The sequence below is a fragment of the Malania oleifera genome, chromosome 7, assembly GCF_029873635.1.
Source record: "Malania oleifera isolate guangnan ecotype guangnan chromosome 7, ASM2987363v1, whole genome shotgun sequence".
NCBI lineage: Eukaryota > Viridiplantae > Streptophyta > Magnoliopsida > Santalales > Ximeniaceae > Malania > Malania oleifera.
Window position 1 is genome coordinate 1568159 of NC_080423.1, and position 17035 is coordinate 1585193.

The window sequence follows — 17035 nt, forward strand, 5'->3', positions numbered from 1 at the left end:
TATTTTAAGATAATTTTTAATTATTAAATTTTTTCTAGAATTAATTTCAAATCAAAGATGAAAGATTAAAATTCAATGCAAAAAAATTATATAATTTATTTACAATTTAAAAGACCTTTACAATTGTCATCTTAAATTTTAATACTTCAAATATTTATTAGAACTATTTGAAAATAATTTGTATACATCATTTTCAAAATTGTTCATGTAAACATTATTAAAAATAAATAACATTTAAAAAAAAAAATAATATTTTTAAAAATAAGAGTTATTTTCCTCTTACCAAATCGAAGGTTCCGTGTGCTCTGTCGCGAAATCATTTTGTTCTGTGGTAATTTAGCAGCCGAGCAGGGATTACTTCTCTTATCCGCTCCTCCGCGCCGCCATTGTCGGCCGTTACAAGGGGAAGCAGCCATTGTCGCCGACCGGGTAAGTTCACTCGTCTTCTTCCTCCCATCCCTTTTCTGCGCTGAACACTGACGTGATATACATGAAATCGAAGATGGCGCATCAAACTCAGAGTAATCAGTAGTTTGCAAGGGCAAAGTGCAAAGATTTGCAGGACGCATGCAGCAACATACCCAGTTGGGTTACTGATAATATGATGGATCACCATTTCTGTTTGTATAATTTATCGATAATCTAACGCTCCTCTTTCTTAGTTTCTATTCTTGTTGCGGTGCAATGCTGTTTTCCCTTTTGAACATTTATGTGTATTGAGAACTAGATTTTCAGGAAGGGTCTCTCAAATGAGTAAAGGTATAAAGGAGCTTTTTATCTAATGGAAATTTAATTAACTTGCTTTTCTGTTTTTCTGTTTTTTTTTTTTTTTAATCTGTTTGGGGTTAATTAATTGTTATAAGTTTAATTTGTTTTGAGGGTCATATTCTGTCTCTTTCAACTTGTATTTATTATTGAACAAAATGACAATTAAAAGAGTGCTAAGATACATTCAATGTGATATTGTTTTGATGCAGTATGATTTATGACAGGGATAGTGATTTGGGAGAAAATGGTCTCCAAGAAATAGAGATTTGGTTGCCTCAGCACCAGAGGTCATGCCTTTTGCATGCTTTTAGCTTAGCTCAGATTTGTTCATCATCAAAGCATCATCTGAATAAGTATCATCAGTGATGCTGCTGCGCGTGGGCTACTACTTGTCACCCTCACGTGCTTGGAACTCTCCTATTTTCTCCTCATTCACCAAGCTTCCCTTGCTCTTAGTATACCCGAATCATCATCCCATTCTCCATTCCCATTCCACTCTGTGTACCAAATCCTTTAATGTCAACCCCTTCTCTATGAATGGATTGACCCATCTCTGTACTTCAGCCGTTCTCTCTGCTACTGCTAAACTACCAAGTTATAAATCATCACGTATGTCCAGCAGATCCAAGAAGAAGGCACGTCGAGAGTCCCCTGAGGGATTGCTCCGACACAAGCTAGACATGTGCTCAAAGCAAGGTAATCTTGTTGAAGCCCTTCACCTTTATGATGATGCTCGGAGAAATGGAGTTCAACTTTCCCAGCACCATTACAATGTTTTGCTGTATTTGTGCTCCTCTCATGGTTCTTCACCGGATACTGCTGGGGTGTGTGGTGGTGCACATGATGCAGCTGTGTTGAATTCAGGTTTGGAAAGGGGTTTTGAAATTTTTAGGCAAATGGGTATTGACCGAGTTGCCCCAAATGAGGCTACATTTACGAGTGCTGCAAGGCTAGCTGCGAGAATGGAAGACCCGGAAATGGCCTTTGATCTCGTGAAGCAGATGAAGAGTTATGGTATACTACCAAAGCTGAGGTCCTATGAGCCAGCACTCCTTGGCTTTTGTAAGAAGGGGGAAGCAGATAAGGCTTATGAGGTTGATGCCCACATGGCTGAATCTGGGGTAGTGGCTGATGAAGCTGGACTTTCTGCCCTTCTAAAGCTCAGTGCAGATGCAAACAAGGGCAATAGAGTGTACGAGATGCTACATCGCCTGCGATCCACTGTGAGACAGGTCTCAGAATCAACTGCTACAATTGTGGAGGATTGGTTCAACTCTGAAGCAGCTGTGGAACTTGGGGATGAGAATTTGGATGTGGGCAACGTGAGGGAAGGTATTGCAAAGAGAGGAGGTGGGTGGCATGGACAGGGGTGGCTGGGAAGTGGAAAATGGAACGTAGTTAGGACTCAAATAGATGAGAAGGGTGTGTGTGGTTCATGTGGTGAGAGGCTGGTCTGCATTGACATTGACCCATTAGAGACAGAGAAATTTGCCAGCTCATTGACCAAATTGGCGTGCCAAAAGGAGGTTATGGCTGATTTTAAGGAATTTCAGGTGTGGCACTAGCTTCCCCATTTTTCCTTTTTAAAGAATTCAATCGAGTCATATTGAGTTGATAATGGTTTCTTTAACATTTTTTAAGACCATGCAAATGACTAACGTATTGCGTGAGATCCAAAGGAAATAATTTTTGTGTGAATGTTTAACACTTTTTGCTTGAAAAATTGTCTGTTTTTCATTTGCTTTGATAGTATCATTATGTACTGTGAGGCAGTATTTCTTTGATGACTGATGGAGCAAATTAGTTTTCATTTCATACAAATGGCTAATGTAGTTTGCATTTGAAATTCAACCGCTCTATTTCAAGTAAAAAGCCCCTTTAGGAATTATCGTAGGGCCAAAATGATGTTTCATCAATGTCTTGATTAATGTTGTTTGCTGAGTTTGTTGAAATTGCATGGGAACAATTGTATCAAAGTAATGCCTGTTATTGAAATTTCATTATGGCAATACAAACAGTGACAGTGCAAGTAATAATGTAAGAGCATGACTTGACAAACAAGAAAACAAAAATTAAGGGTCTGCTTGGTATCGTTGTTAAAATTATAGAAACAAAAGCTGGAAATTAGAAACACGTTAAAAAGTGAAAAGTAGCTATCGGTTAGGTTAATATTACCAAAACTAAAACAAATTAAAAGCCTAATTGAACTCATTTTAATTTTTGGCCTTCAATTGAAGAACAATTAAAAATATGATTAAAATAATAAAAATGCAAAAGGATATAAGTTATAAAATATTATAATAAAAAATAGAAAGTAGTTATAATTATTTTATTTAAATATTATATTTTTAAACCCACTTTTTAGTCCTCTGAGAAAAATCCTATCGACAATCGAAAAATGATAAAAATGATGATTTCTTTTTTAAATTTTAATTAAATTTATGGATATTTTTATTTAATTACATATTAAATTCACATGGTCATTTTTTAAAAAATTTAATTAAAAATTTCATACTGAATGAATGATTTAATCTACAAAAGTTAGTCTTGGATATTAGAGTACTATTAGCAAGAGTTTACCACGAGGCCCACAACAAAACCATAAAACCTGATTTTCAGATTTTGTGAACTAGCAACATAAACAGACATGTTTATAACCTGCTCATTCACTACACAACAACGAGTGTGTCAAAGCGGCAGGTTCCATGCTATATCCAGTTAGGATTGCCAAATGAATTGGAATTTCTAAATAATGTGTTAGGATTCCCAAATCAATTGGGATTCCTAATTAATGTGTTATGGTTCCCAAATCAATTGGAATATTATAATTCCCAAATCAATTGGATTATAATTTAATGTGTTAGGGTTCCCTAATCAATTGAGATTGAGTCCATTAAGGACTGGATTGGGATATTCTACATTCCTAATAGAAGTAAGGTTCCCTATCTTATATATGTAGCCCTACGGGGCTTTTTCATTCGAGCAATAATATAATTTATAGCCTTTGGCTATTTTGGAGGCAGTTTCCTCGAAGTGATCAACACTATTTTCTCTTTCTATTTTCTTTTCTTTCAATTTTCCCAATTTCTTTACGATAAAAACCTGGGGTCTTATCATTTGGTATTAGAGGTGGTGTTCTGGTGGATCCTGTTAACCTGCCGATGAAAAGAAGATCTTGGAATTCTTGGTCTTCACTCATATGCAATGGCCTCACAAAATTCAGCAGAATCTAGATGAAAGCTAGGCTAAAGGCTGAACTTAGCAATATGTCTTCAATTTTAAGATATCCAGGGATCACTCTCTAAACTACTCATTGCATCCTCCCATAAAGAGAGAGAAGATGATGCCTCTATGTTAGCTAATGGTGGGGAGCAGTCGTATGTGCATGAAGGAGGTTACTAAGGACAGTGTGATCATGGTCCTTCTCAGATGAAGGTGGAATTTCATCAGTGGGATAGTGATGACTCTATTGGTTAGGTTTTTAGGACTGAATTTCACTTTCCCACACTCTAGAAACTGCTATTATTAATCTAGATGGTGATGCTATTCAATGGTATGGATGGTCTCGTTATGAAATGCCTTCATGAGCAGAATTTGTTTTTAGATTATTTGTCAGATTTGAGCCCACTGTATAAGAATATTGAGCTTGCCAAATATGCCAAACTAACATTTTCTTGGAGTACTAGACACAATTTGAGGAACCATCTAACAAGATTAAAGAATGGAATGAAAGCGAACTCGTCAGTACTTTTATTGAAGGTCTCCTACTTGACATTCGACATGAGGTCAAAGTGTGTCAGCCTCAGACTGTGACCACTGCAATTTCCTTTGCACAGCTAGAAGAAGAGAAATTGGGAGAAGAACGTTGTCACTCGAGCAAGACCATTAAGAAGCAAAATGTCAGCAACACTATCACACCACCTGCTCCTTACAATCCTTCACCCAAACGATTGACTTAGGAGGAACTTCAAGAGCCAAAAACAGAGGGCTTGTGTTGGCATTGTGATTAGAAGTGGCATAGAGGGCACCATTGCAAAAAGGGTTGACTCTTGATGATTGAACTAGTGGAGCCAAAAGAGGTTAAGGTTGACTCCACTGATTCAGATCAAGAAGGTATGGAATTTGACGATAATAATGAATCTATCACTTCTTCAGTTCATGCTTTATCTGGGTATGTTAATCCTCAAACCATGAAAATTAATGGCTTCCTAAAACACCAGCCTGTTACTATCTTAATTGATACGGGAAACACTAATAATTTCATGGACACTAAATTTTCTGAGTAGATAGCCTATCCTGTGAAGCAATGTGAAAAGTTTGATGTGAAGGTTGCAGATGGAAGGACCTTGACATGTCAGAGCAAGTGTCCGAAGGTTAAACTTATTATGTAGAATCATGGGTTGTATGTTGATTTCTTTTTGCTGCCACTAGAAGACTGGGAAGTGGTTTTGGGTATCAAATGGTTAAGGACTTTAGGTGATATAATTTAAAATTTTTTTTAAACCGGTTATTAAGTACATCATGAACGACCAAAAAGTGACTCTCAAAGGCTAATGTTGTGGTACAGTTTCAAGCCTTCGTATGGAGAAGCTCCTTAAAAAGGAGTGACATGGCTGCTTTGTACTACTTCGAGCATCAAAGGAGTTACAACATCAATTTGACCAGGATGAAGGGCTACAATATCTTATTTCAGAATTTTCTGACCTATTTTTGGAGCCACAAGGATTGCCACTTTAGCTAACACATTATCACCACATTCCTCTACTACCAGGTAATGTCCCTACTATGTCCATCTTTATCGCAATCGTTTTTTTTAGAAAGCAAAACTAGAAAATATAGTGAAAGAAATGTTTGATGCTGGTAAATTCAATCAAGTGTCAGTCTATATTCTTCTCTTGTCTTATTGGTGAAGAAGAAGGATCGCTCTTGGCAGAATGCGTGTTGATTATTGAGCATGAAACAAAAACACTGTTAAGGATAAATATCCTATGCTGGTTGTGGATGAGTTGTTAGATGAGTTGGGAGGTGCCCAGTAGTTCACCAAACCTGACTTGAGATCAGGCAATGACCAGATTTGGGTACATGAGGATGACATTCAGAAGATTGTGATAGAACTCATGACAACTATTACGAGTTCTTGGTTATGACTATTGGGTTAATCAGTGCACCTTCAACCTTCCAAAGTCTCATGAAAATGTCATTTTCTGACCTTACCTACGTTTGTTCTCATATATTTTTGACGATATCCTGATATACAATCATTTATGCCATTTGTGAACCGTACTCACCACTCTTCGTGAGCATCATCTGTTTGTTAAGAAATCTATATGCAGCTTTGCTCGACCGCATATGGAATACCTTGGGCATATTGTTTCCCAAGAAGGTGTTTTAGTTGATCCTTTTAAAATGCCAGCGATGATAGATTGGCCTATTCTACAAACAATCTAAATGTTGTGAGGACTTTTGGGGTTGACTGGTTACTATCACAAGTTTGTCAAGGATTATGGAAAAGATTTGAGCTCCACTAACCACTCTACTAAAAAAGGATGCATCCAAATGGAGTGGGGACGCTGGACAAACCTTTGTCAAGCTTAAGCAGCCAATGTCCACAACACTAGTTCTTGCCTTGCCAGATTTCAACAAGGTGTTCATCATTGAGTCTGATGCATCATGAGTTGGCATTGATGCAGTTTTAGTGCAAGATGGACGTCCCATTGCTTTTACCAATAAAGCTTTTCCTCCATCCCACATCAACACCTCTGTTTATGAGTTATGACAAAGAGATGCTAGCCATTGTGCTTGCGGTTTCAAAGTGGAGACCAAATTTAATTGGTCGACATTTCCAAATTTGAACTGATCACAAGAGCCTGAAGTATTTTTTGGAGCAACGAATTTTTTCCACGGAACAACATTAGTGGGTCACTTTGTAGTTGGACTATATCTATGGGATTATTTACAAGAAGGGGGCCAAGAATGTGGTGGTAGATGCACTCTCATGACTTCTTGAACAAGTTGAACTTGTAGCTATTTTTGTACCTGCATGTACTACTCTTGAACAAATCAGGAAGGAATGGTGGCAAAATTTGGGGACTAGAGGTATTTTCCAAAAGCTACACAAAGAGCCTACTTCAGTCCCTCCTTACTTTTGGAGCTCTTTAAACTTACTGCATAAGGGGAAGATTTTATTAATTCCTAATTCAGCCCACAAGAAAACCTTATTGCAAGAATCACACATCATCGGCTGCAGGTCACTCTTGTTTTCTTAGAACTTACAAGCACATTTCTCAAGAATTTTACTGGAAGGGAATGAAGGGTGAAATTAAAAAGTTCGTGGTAGAATGTGATGTTTGTTAATGACAAAAAGGGGAACAGTGGTGAGTCTAGGCCTTCTACGACCTCTTCCTATCACAGAAGAAGCGTGGACTGATATCTCCATGGACTTCATTGAGGGACTACCATCTTCTCATGGTAAATCTACTATTTTTGTTGTTGTGGATTGTCTCACAAAATATGCTAATTTTTGTGCTATAATTCAGCCTTATACTACTGCAAGAGTTGCTTGTACTTTCGTTGTGAACATTGTCTAGTTGCATGGAATTCCTCAGTCTATTGTTAGTGATTGTGACAAAGTCTTTTACCAGCAACTTGAATATGAGCTTTTCCATTTGCAAAGAGAAGGAGCTCTTTCATTTGCAAGGAACACAATTGAATATGGGCACTACATATCTTCATAATCTGATGGGCAAATTGAAGATGTTAAAATGTGTTTGGAGACTTATCTTTGTTGCTTTTTTAGCAACAAACCGAAGGATTGGGCACAATGGCTGCCATGGCCATAATTAGATGGGCAAATTGAAGTTGTTAACATGTGCTTTTCTAGCAACAAACTGAAGGATTGGGTGCAACGGCTGCCATGGGCTGAATGGTGGTACAATACCACTTAACATTCCTCTATCAAGTTAACTCCATTCGAGGCTGTTAATGGTCAAGCTCCTCTTGTTCTTGCTAGGTATTCAGCTGGATCATCCAGAATTGATCAAGTTGACAAGGTGTTACATGAGACAAAGTTCTTCAGTTCCTTTAGGAAAATCTTATTGCAGTTTAAGCTCGTATGAAATAGCAAGCTGATAAGCCCCATAATGAAAGGGAATTCCTAGTGGGAGATTGGGTATTCTCAAGCTCTAACCCTATAGACAGATATTTGTGATTGTTTGTTCTTCAGTGAGGTTGTCCCCTCGGTTCTATGGGCCTTATAGGATCCTGGAACATATAGGCCCTGTTGCTTATCGTCTTGGCTTACTAATAGGTTCTAAGGTGCATCCAGTTTTTCATGTCTCTTGCCTAAAAAAGGAGTTAGGGGAGCAAGTTACTATGCAGCACCACTTGCCTGATATTGCACATACTAGTGAGGTTCAAGTGCAGCCACAAGCAATTATAGACAGCCAAGTGGCCAAACATAGAAATCAAGATGTCGCAGAAGTTTTAATTCACTGGTCTCACTTACCATTTGAGATGTAACTTGGGAAACTTATCAATCCTTGGAGGAGAGATTCCCAGAGTTTATTGCTGCTCAGCCTTGAGGACAATGCTGATTTGAAGGAGGCGAGAATGTTAGGATTCCCAAATCAATTTAGATTTCTAATTAATGTGTTAAAGAGTCCCAAATCAATTGTGATTTCTAATTAATGTGTTATGATTTTCAACTCAATTGGGATTCTATTTAATGCTATGATTCCTAAATCAATTGGGATTTTTATTTAATGTGTTTGGATTCCCAAATCAATTAGGATGGAGTCCATTCAAGACTTGGATTGGGATATTTACATTCCTAATTGGAGTAGGGTTACCTATCCTACACATATGTAACCCTATGGGGCTTTTTCATTCAAGTAATGACATAAATTCATAGCCTTTGGCTAATTTGGAGCAGATCCCCTCGAAGTGACGAACCCTATTTTTTCTTTCTATTTTCCTTTCTTTCAATTGCCCTAATTCCTCTATGGGAAAACCCCAGGGTCTTACCACATCTATTATGAAATCTTTCCGTTAAAAAATAAAAAGTAAAAATGAAATTACATTATAGAGTCTATATTGAGATATTTGTTGACAATTATAACATAAATTCCTATCAACACCTTTTGAGGCCTGTCAACTTTGAACTCATCTTCACTTCCTTTAAAAATTGATCTACTATTACACGTGCAGTTGAAGTCTAGGTGGGAGCAACCTCGCCTAGAGGTTTCATGGCGGCCTTTTTTACTTGGGAGGCTTCATGGGAAAGAATCCTAACTGTCATTAATTTGATGAAAAAGGTTGTGTGTACTATGTGCAGAGAACACATGCTCCTTATGTAATGAAAAGGGTGAAGCAGTAAATCAATTTTGTTTTTTTTGCATTGCAAGTGGCTGAAAGTTTCATGGAGTGCGATTTATGTTATTCTAGGAATCAATGGGGCTGTAGCAGATCAGTTGGGGAGAGAGCTACAGGCTGTGACAGAGAAAGAGTGAGATGTCACAGGTGAGGTTCACTCTCAAGTAGGAGGAATGAAGGTGCAGGTTGAGGAGAATAGGAATTTGTTTGAAAGAAATTACAAAAAGGATTCTAGAGAACCTAAACTTCTGCATTGTAACCTATGTTTTCAAAATCTATGGTTTTCACAAAGAGTTTTATACTTTTAAAGTCTGGTCATGTAGTGGGTCCTCAACGTTACACTTTGAATCCTATAGTTTCAAAATCTATGGTTTCCACCATGAGTTTTATAGTCTGATCATGTAGTGGGCCCTCAACTAGATATCCATTGATCATTGATAGATGTGTTGGCTTACATCCTAAAAGTACAAAGTCGCCCTTTTTGAGCTAGAAAAGCTGTTGAATGTAGGTGTTTTCCTTTCTATAGATGGTCATAGCAATTGGTGCATTTCTTTAACCAATGCAAACTCATACTCACTAATGGTCCTTTTGGCCCTAAAATTCTTCTAATGATAGATATTCCCAAATTTGTGTTGTCTTTGCAGCCTTAGGTACCTGTTCTAATATGCTATTAGCTTGTACAGCTAAGACCTTGATTTCTCCCTGCAATGTTTTCTGCTTATCGAAGATGGTGTTCATTCCTCACTCTCCATATATTAATTCACATTGTGAATATGAGAAATCTGATTTCTTGTTCAAATATTCAATAGCTAGGGAAGTATGAGGCAGCAGTGGAGAAAGGTTGTACAGCAGAGAGAGGAGACAGGGGACTTCAGTTTGTTGGGAACTAGGGTAGAATCACTCTCCTAGATCATCCGCAGGAAGGAGCCATGCTGAGCCGAATCAAGCCAAGTTTTGAGCTGCTCGAGCTCGGCTTGAGCTTGAATTAAGCTTAAAATGCAGTGTTGGAGCTTGGCTAGTTTAACATCTATGTGACTCAAGCTTGGCTCTGCCTAGTTTCAAAAAAATTAGTTGAGCTTGAGTATGGCTCTAAAGCTCAGATTAAGCTAAAGAACTTGACTTGCTTTGAGACCTTGACAAATGTTCATATTCATCTAATTAGCTATTTAAAAATTACGTGAACAAGATATAAATCAATGTTACCTAGAACACAAAACATTCTGATTCATGGAACAGGAACAGGGTTGTCGTATGCAATGTATGTGGAATGTTATTGTTATGCCAAAAATATGTAAGGGAACTTGTATATTTTGGCAGGAGGATGTTGAAGTGTTTCAAAATCCAGAAGAGATTTTCTTGTGTGAAATAGATTAATGATGACTGAAAATAGAATTTATAATGCGATAATTCTCCACTCTAACTAATAAAAAATATGTTTTGTGAAGAATATTGAATTAAAACTTTGAATCCTTAGATTTGGTGTTCCAGAACAAAACTGTACCATGTTTTGAAACATTCATAGCAATACGTGGTTAGATAGGTTGTTAGCTTTTTCAAGTAACTATGATATAAATATTTATCTAGAACATGGTTTCATCTAATTATTACTTTGAGCATGCCTTGATCACTTCTATTTAGGTAAAACATGTTTCATGATTCAATATTTACAATTTTACATATTGTAATGATTGAATCATTAAATTTGAACTTCTACAAAATTGTTGGGATGCTAAAGTGGGAGTTAACATCACTTAGCCCTCTTTTGGAACCACTTTAAAAAAGTGCTTATTGCTCGAAGTACTTAAATAAGTACTTGTGCAAAAAAGTGCCATTTGGGTTGCTTCCAACTTCCAAGTAAGTACTTATTACAAAAAAGTACTTTTTCAAAACTTTTTTGTTTTTTTGGAGCAAAATAAGTACGTTGAGAATTAATTTGGGGTTCTTCTAGTTACTTGTAAATAGCTATTGTTCGTAAGCGGTGGCAAACTTGTAAAAAATTTAAACAACGAATGAGCATGATGGTCATTTTATTAATTAAGAATTAATGGCAATAATAAAAATATTGTTAAACTAATTATATGATAAACATAAATTAATAATATTATTTTTTAATTATAAAATAATAATTATATATTGTTTTATTTAATATAAAATATTAAAAATGGCAATTTAAAGTGTTAAATTAACATAAAGGCTAATTAATTTGAAAATGTTTTAAATTTAATTGAAAATACTAATTGGAAAAATTTAATTATTTTGTTAATGAGACAATATTAAAGTTTTAATTAAAAATTTCAATTAAAATTTTATTTACTTTTTCAACCAGAAATTATTTAAAAGGTCAATTAAAAGTGGATATATGGTTTGTTTGCTGTGTTGTGGGGTTTTTGATGGAAAGGAACAATCACATTTTTAAGGGGAAGAAAACTTCTTGGGTTTTTGTTTTAGATAAGATTCAGTGTTTGGCTTCTTTATGGGCTGTTGGCTTCTTTAGTGTGATTGGTCTGCTATTTTGTATTAATTGTTTTTTTTTTTTCACTTTATTTTTTTGGAGGATTCCTTATTCTCCTGTACTGTATCTGCTTTCTCTATCAATGTTTCTTCTTTTGCTATCCAAAAAAAAAAAAAAATGTTACTTAAACAAAATATTCATTCATTTGTTAATTATTAAATACTAAAAATGTTAATTACAAATATTAATTAAACAACATTTAAAATATGTTTTAATACTCAAATAAAAACAAGGGATTGTAACATGTATTTGTTATTACTCAAAACGCATTTGGTTTGCAATTTTGGAAATTGTTCACACAAATGAAGACAATGGAATTGCATTTTGCTAAGGTTGATCCAAGGGGCAATTTGTTTCTGGATACAAAAAACTGTATCTGAAACTGTAACCAAACAGGCCCTGAAAATTTTCCATCCAATATCTGTACAACACTTATCTTTAAAACCTGTTCTATCATCTCAAGATAACTACGCATTCTGATCCGTGGGAGTATGTTGATTTAGCTCAAAACATCATAGGAAAAGTCTCAAGTATATTTGTTGTCATAACTTGATCAGCTTAATCCTTTACTACTAATAATCTCAATACCAAGGACATAACGAAATGAAGGATTGCCAGGTCCTTGATTTGGAACTACTTCTGATGCCAACTTGCACATCTGCAATTCCATGAGAGCCCGTTACTTGTGATGATGATAGCATCAACATAAACCACAGGAAGCACCACATGAGAATCCTGTTCTTCATGACAACACAAAATAATCAGAATAGTCTGTGGACTCTATAAACCTACAATAAATTTGTCAAATCAGTCTTCAGGAGATTGCTTAAGCCTGTAAATGGTTGTATGCAACTTACGAACCTTGCCCGTCTTGCCATGAGCATGGTTGTATGCAAGCTTTGCCACTCTCCTCTGGAGCAACATACCCTATAGGTTGCTTCATGCACACCTCTTCCTGTAGGTCCATACAAGAAAGCATTCTTAACATCAAACTAGTATGACAGCCAATAAAATTAATGGCTAAAAATCTAAGACTCAAACAAAATTCAACTGAGCTACAAGAGAGGAAGTCTTAAAAGTAATCAACAGTTTATGTCTGGGTATACCACCATACCCTTTGGCTGCCAATTGAGCTTTTAGCTTTTCAATGGAACCTTCAGGCTGATACTAATTGGTATACACTCAGCGACACATAACAAACTCCTTTACAAGGAAGATTCACTAACTCCCATGCTCGTCAAGAACTCAAGGCCTCCATTTCTACATCTATTGCATGCTTCCACCTAGGATTAGCAAGAGCCTCAGCTTGTTAAGAAGGAAGAAAAACAACAGAGATAGACAAAGCAAAAGGACATGCAATAGAAGGAAGATTGAGTATGCAAACATAATTACTAGTAGGACAAGTGACTAAGGACTTTTGACTAAAAGTTTTGATACCTTACGAATTGGCAAATCTAAGTCAAATTGAGGTGAATTGCCCAAACAAGAATTTGATACAGTTGAGGACTGAAGAGGAGGCTGAATGGCTGTATTAGTCTGATTTTTATAACCTTCAAATGGTTTCCATGGCATAATGGCAAATGTATCACTTGAAACATTGGTAGGAGTATCCTACTATCCTGAATAGGGATGAAGGTAGGAATAGGAGGCTCGATGGAAGAGGAATCACTAGCAACTGTCATACCAAGAATAGATTCATCCAGTGAATATCCTTCACAAGAAAAATAAGGTATTCCCTAAAAAATGTCACATTTGTACTTGTATAATGTTTTTGAATTCAAGGATCATAACACTTCTAGCCTGTTTGAGTTGTAGATATCCAATAGAAACACACACGAAATTGCATAGGGAGAAAACTTATTTTGATCAGCATGCTGAACGCCCATAAAAATAAGTGCATAAAAAAAAATGAGGCAAATGGGAAACTACAACATTAGGATATGCAACATAAAAGGGAATTTTCCTTCTGAGGACAGTAGAAGGCATCCTGCTAATTAGAAGTACATCCAAGATAGTAGAGGGATTGGTTAAGTGTCCCAATGCTTTTCAGTGTGTTTATGTATCAAATTCCTTCCCTTCAATGATTTTTTAATCAAATTTGGTTCCTTCTTTCACAACCCTAAATTAAACCTTTTTTCTAATAAACAAATAAATTTCAAATAGTGAGGGTAATGTATGAAGCGGAGGATAACAAATCTTCCAAAAAAAAAAAACAGATAATTACAATTTAAAAGAAGACGGAAATAGAAATCACATCACAATAGCCTACCAATCACGTTAAAAACCAAAGAAATTTTGTTAAGAAATAAGATAATATACGAAGCAGAGGATAATAAATCTTCCAAAAAAAAAAGATAATTACAATTGAAGAGAACAAGAAAATATAAATCACATCAAAATAGCTTTCCAATCATGTTAAAAGTCTGAAAAACAAGCCCCCTTAAATCAACTGGTGGAGACAGCCCAAGCCCCAAAGAGATGCCAAAAGCTGGATTCTATCTCAGAGTAATGATAAGGGCATGCCCTTTCCCATTCAAAACTTGCGCTCTCCTCTCCAACTAAATTCCCTGCAAATGAGCAAAGTTATATCCAGCCTTGTCGTATGCATGGTAAGGCAAAAATACTTATGATAACTTATTTCTTAAACATAAAAAAACAAAAAGATACCCAACGTCCTGTGCATGGTAGGACCCAAGATAGCTATAAATCTTTATTATAGCTTCTAGAACTAGACTATCAAATTATATGGAGATTGTCGTGTGGGTTTTTATTCAAAAAAAAATTAAAAACTGAACCTCTGATCAAATAGAATCTGAACCTTAATTAATTTTCATTGGTTTGCTTCAGTATCACTTTAACATGCAAGAAGTACAATGTTCCATCATGATGTTTACACAATCAATTACATTTTAACTCAATCTACATACATAAGATTTCAATGACATTTGCCTAATTGAGAAGCTGAACTAATATAGGAGTGGCTTCAACAACATGGTCCATTTGATGCAATTGTAGATGGTGCAAATGTAGGCCTTATCAATCAACAGAATTTCAGCTTTTTCCAGGTAAGGAGGATACTGAGGATTTGTTTGATTATTATCTTTGTACTCCTTGATACTAGATATGGATAGTTGAAGTGTTCACTTGTTCTTTCATTTTGTAGCTTAATTCTGTTGTTAATCAATTACGCCAAATGAGTCCGTCAAAGAGACTACCACTTATTATTTTGCATAGGGGTCGTGTATATGGTGGTCCTGCAAAGAGTCCTAATAACAAGAATCTTTTGGAGAGTTGGAGAAAATCAGGCGCACTTTATGCCACTCCTCTTGGTTCAAACGATGATTGGTAAGATCTTGTTTCCGGGGATATGAGTGGGTTTTGCTGATTTTGGTGGTAGAGATTGTTTTTAATTATATAGATTGTGATATGAATAACTCCGCCTGTGATGCACTTAAATGTCCTAATTTTTTCACACACAGCCGGTCCCAAGTTCGGGTTAAGGAGGAGGGTTGCGTTAGGTAGCTGACAGCCAGCGTAAAATTTGTCAGATCACTATGATATGAATCCTTACCGAATATTTGCTGGGGCGTCCCCTACAAGCGACGCGTTGCACTTGAACCACCCGGGTGTAGCGAAAAGTGGGCGAGGGTGGGCTAGGTTGTCGCCCCGAAGCGACGCGCTGTGTTGGCGCCCGGGTACGGTGTCAAATATGCGAGGGTTCCTGCATCGTTCTAGACGTGGGCAGGTAAAGACGTTAGTTCAGGAAACTAGGATTAGATTAGCAACTTGGAATATAGGGACACTTACGGGTAAAAGCATGGAAATTGTGGATACAATGATTAGAAGAAGAATTAATATAATTTGCCTTCAAGAAACTAAGTGGGTGGGGGAGAAAGCTAGAGAAATCGATAAATCAGGTTTTAAACTTTGGTACACTGTAAAAGAAAAACATAAGAATGGAGTAGGCATTATTATAGACAAAAACTTAAAAGATAGCGTTGTGGATGTAATTAGAGTAAGGGATAAAATTATAAAAATCAAAATGGTATTAGGACAAGAGATAATAAATATCATTAGTGCTTATGCTCCTCAAGTTGGTTTAGCAGAAAATCTTAAGAGACAATTTTGGGAAGATATGGATAGTATTGTACAAGGCATACCAGGGACTGAGAAAATATTTATAGGAGGAGATCTGAATGGATACGTTGGAAGAGATAATAAAAATTATGAAAGGATACATAGAGGATATGGATATGGAGGCAAAAATGAGTCTGGGGAGATGATCTTAGACTTTGCTATGTCATATGATTTTAGTATAATGAATTCTTGCTTTAAGAAGAGAGAAGAACACTTAATAACCTTTAAAAGTGGACAAAATAGAAGTCAAATAAATTTTTTTTTAACTAGGAGGGTAGATTGTGTATCATGCAAGGATTGTAAAGTTATTCCAGGTGAAGGTCTAACCACACAACATAGAGTCTTAGTGTTAGATATATGCATTAAAAAATGGAAGAAAAAGGATAAAATAAACCAGTGTAGGAGAACTAGATGGTGGAACCTAAAAGGAAAAAATATAATAAAATTTAAAGATAAAATGATCAAAGATGGGGATTGGACCTTAGAGGATGGGATAGATTCAAATACTCTTTGGAATAGATTAGCTAACTCTATTAAAAAGATAGCAAAAGAGATTTTAGGCGAATCAAGGGGAAGATTCTCAAATAGCAAAGAAAGTTGGTGGTGGGATAAAGGTGTACAAAAAATCATAAAGACAAAAAGAATTTGGTATAAAACGTGGCAAAAATGTAGAAACAACGATAACTTTGAAAAATATAAGGAGACAAGAAAAGATGCAAAAAGGGCTGTTAGTGAAGCTAAATATAGATCATTTAATAGTTTGTATGATAGATTAGGTACAAAAGAAGGGGAAAGAGATATATTTAAACTTGCTAAAGCTAGAGAAAGGAAGAACAAGGACTTAGGAAATGTAAAATGTATAAAAAGTGAGAATGATATTGTCTTGGTTAAGGAAGAAGATATTAAAGAAAGATGGCGAAGTTACTTTAGTAAGTTGTTTAATGAAAACCAAATAGAAGGCTTAAATTTAGAATTGTCAAATGAGGAAAAGACTAAAAATATAAGATTTATTCGAAAAATTAGAGTTAACGAAATTAAGTTTGCACTAAAAAAGATGAAAAATGGGAAAGCTATGGGACCAGATAACATCCCAATTGAAGTTTGGAAATGCTTGGGTGATAACGGAATTATATAGTTAACTAATTTATTTAATACAATTGTAAAAACTAAGAAAATGCCAGATGAATGGAGGAAAAGTACTTTAATACCTACAAAAATAAAGGAGATATTCAAAATTGTAATAACTAT

At 35.8% G+C, this 17035-nt stretch overlaps 1 protein-coding gene across 2 annotated transcripts in view; it reads left to right on the forward strand.

The window, feature by feature from the left end:
- The first annotated feature begins 299 nt into the window (after positions 1 to 299).
- LOC131160004 (proteinaceous RNase P 1, chloroplastic/mitochondrial) overlaps positions 300 to 17035 on the forward strand; it is a 44042-nt gene continuing 27306 nt past the window's right edge. The window contains exons 1-4 of one of the 2 annotated variants that reach the window (XM_058115284.1): positions 300 to 429; positions 993 to 2321; positions 14626 to 14715; positions 14814 to 14995. In XM_058115284.1, coding sequence (XP_057971267.1) covers positions 1134 to 2321; positions 14626 to 14715; positions 14814 to 14995 — 1460 coding nt within the window. In that variant the 5' untranslated portion in view covers positions 300 to 429; positions 993 to 1133. Of the gene's footprint in view, positions 430 to 982; positions 2322 to 14625; positions 14716 to 14813; positions 14996 to 17035 lie in introns of those variants that run through there. The other variant, XM_058115283.1, reaches the window with a different exon arrangement.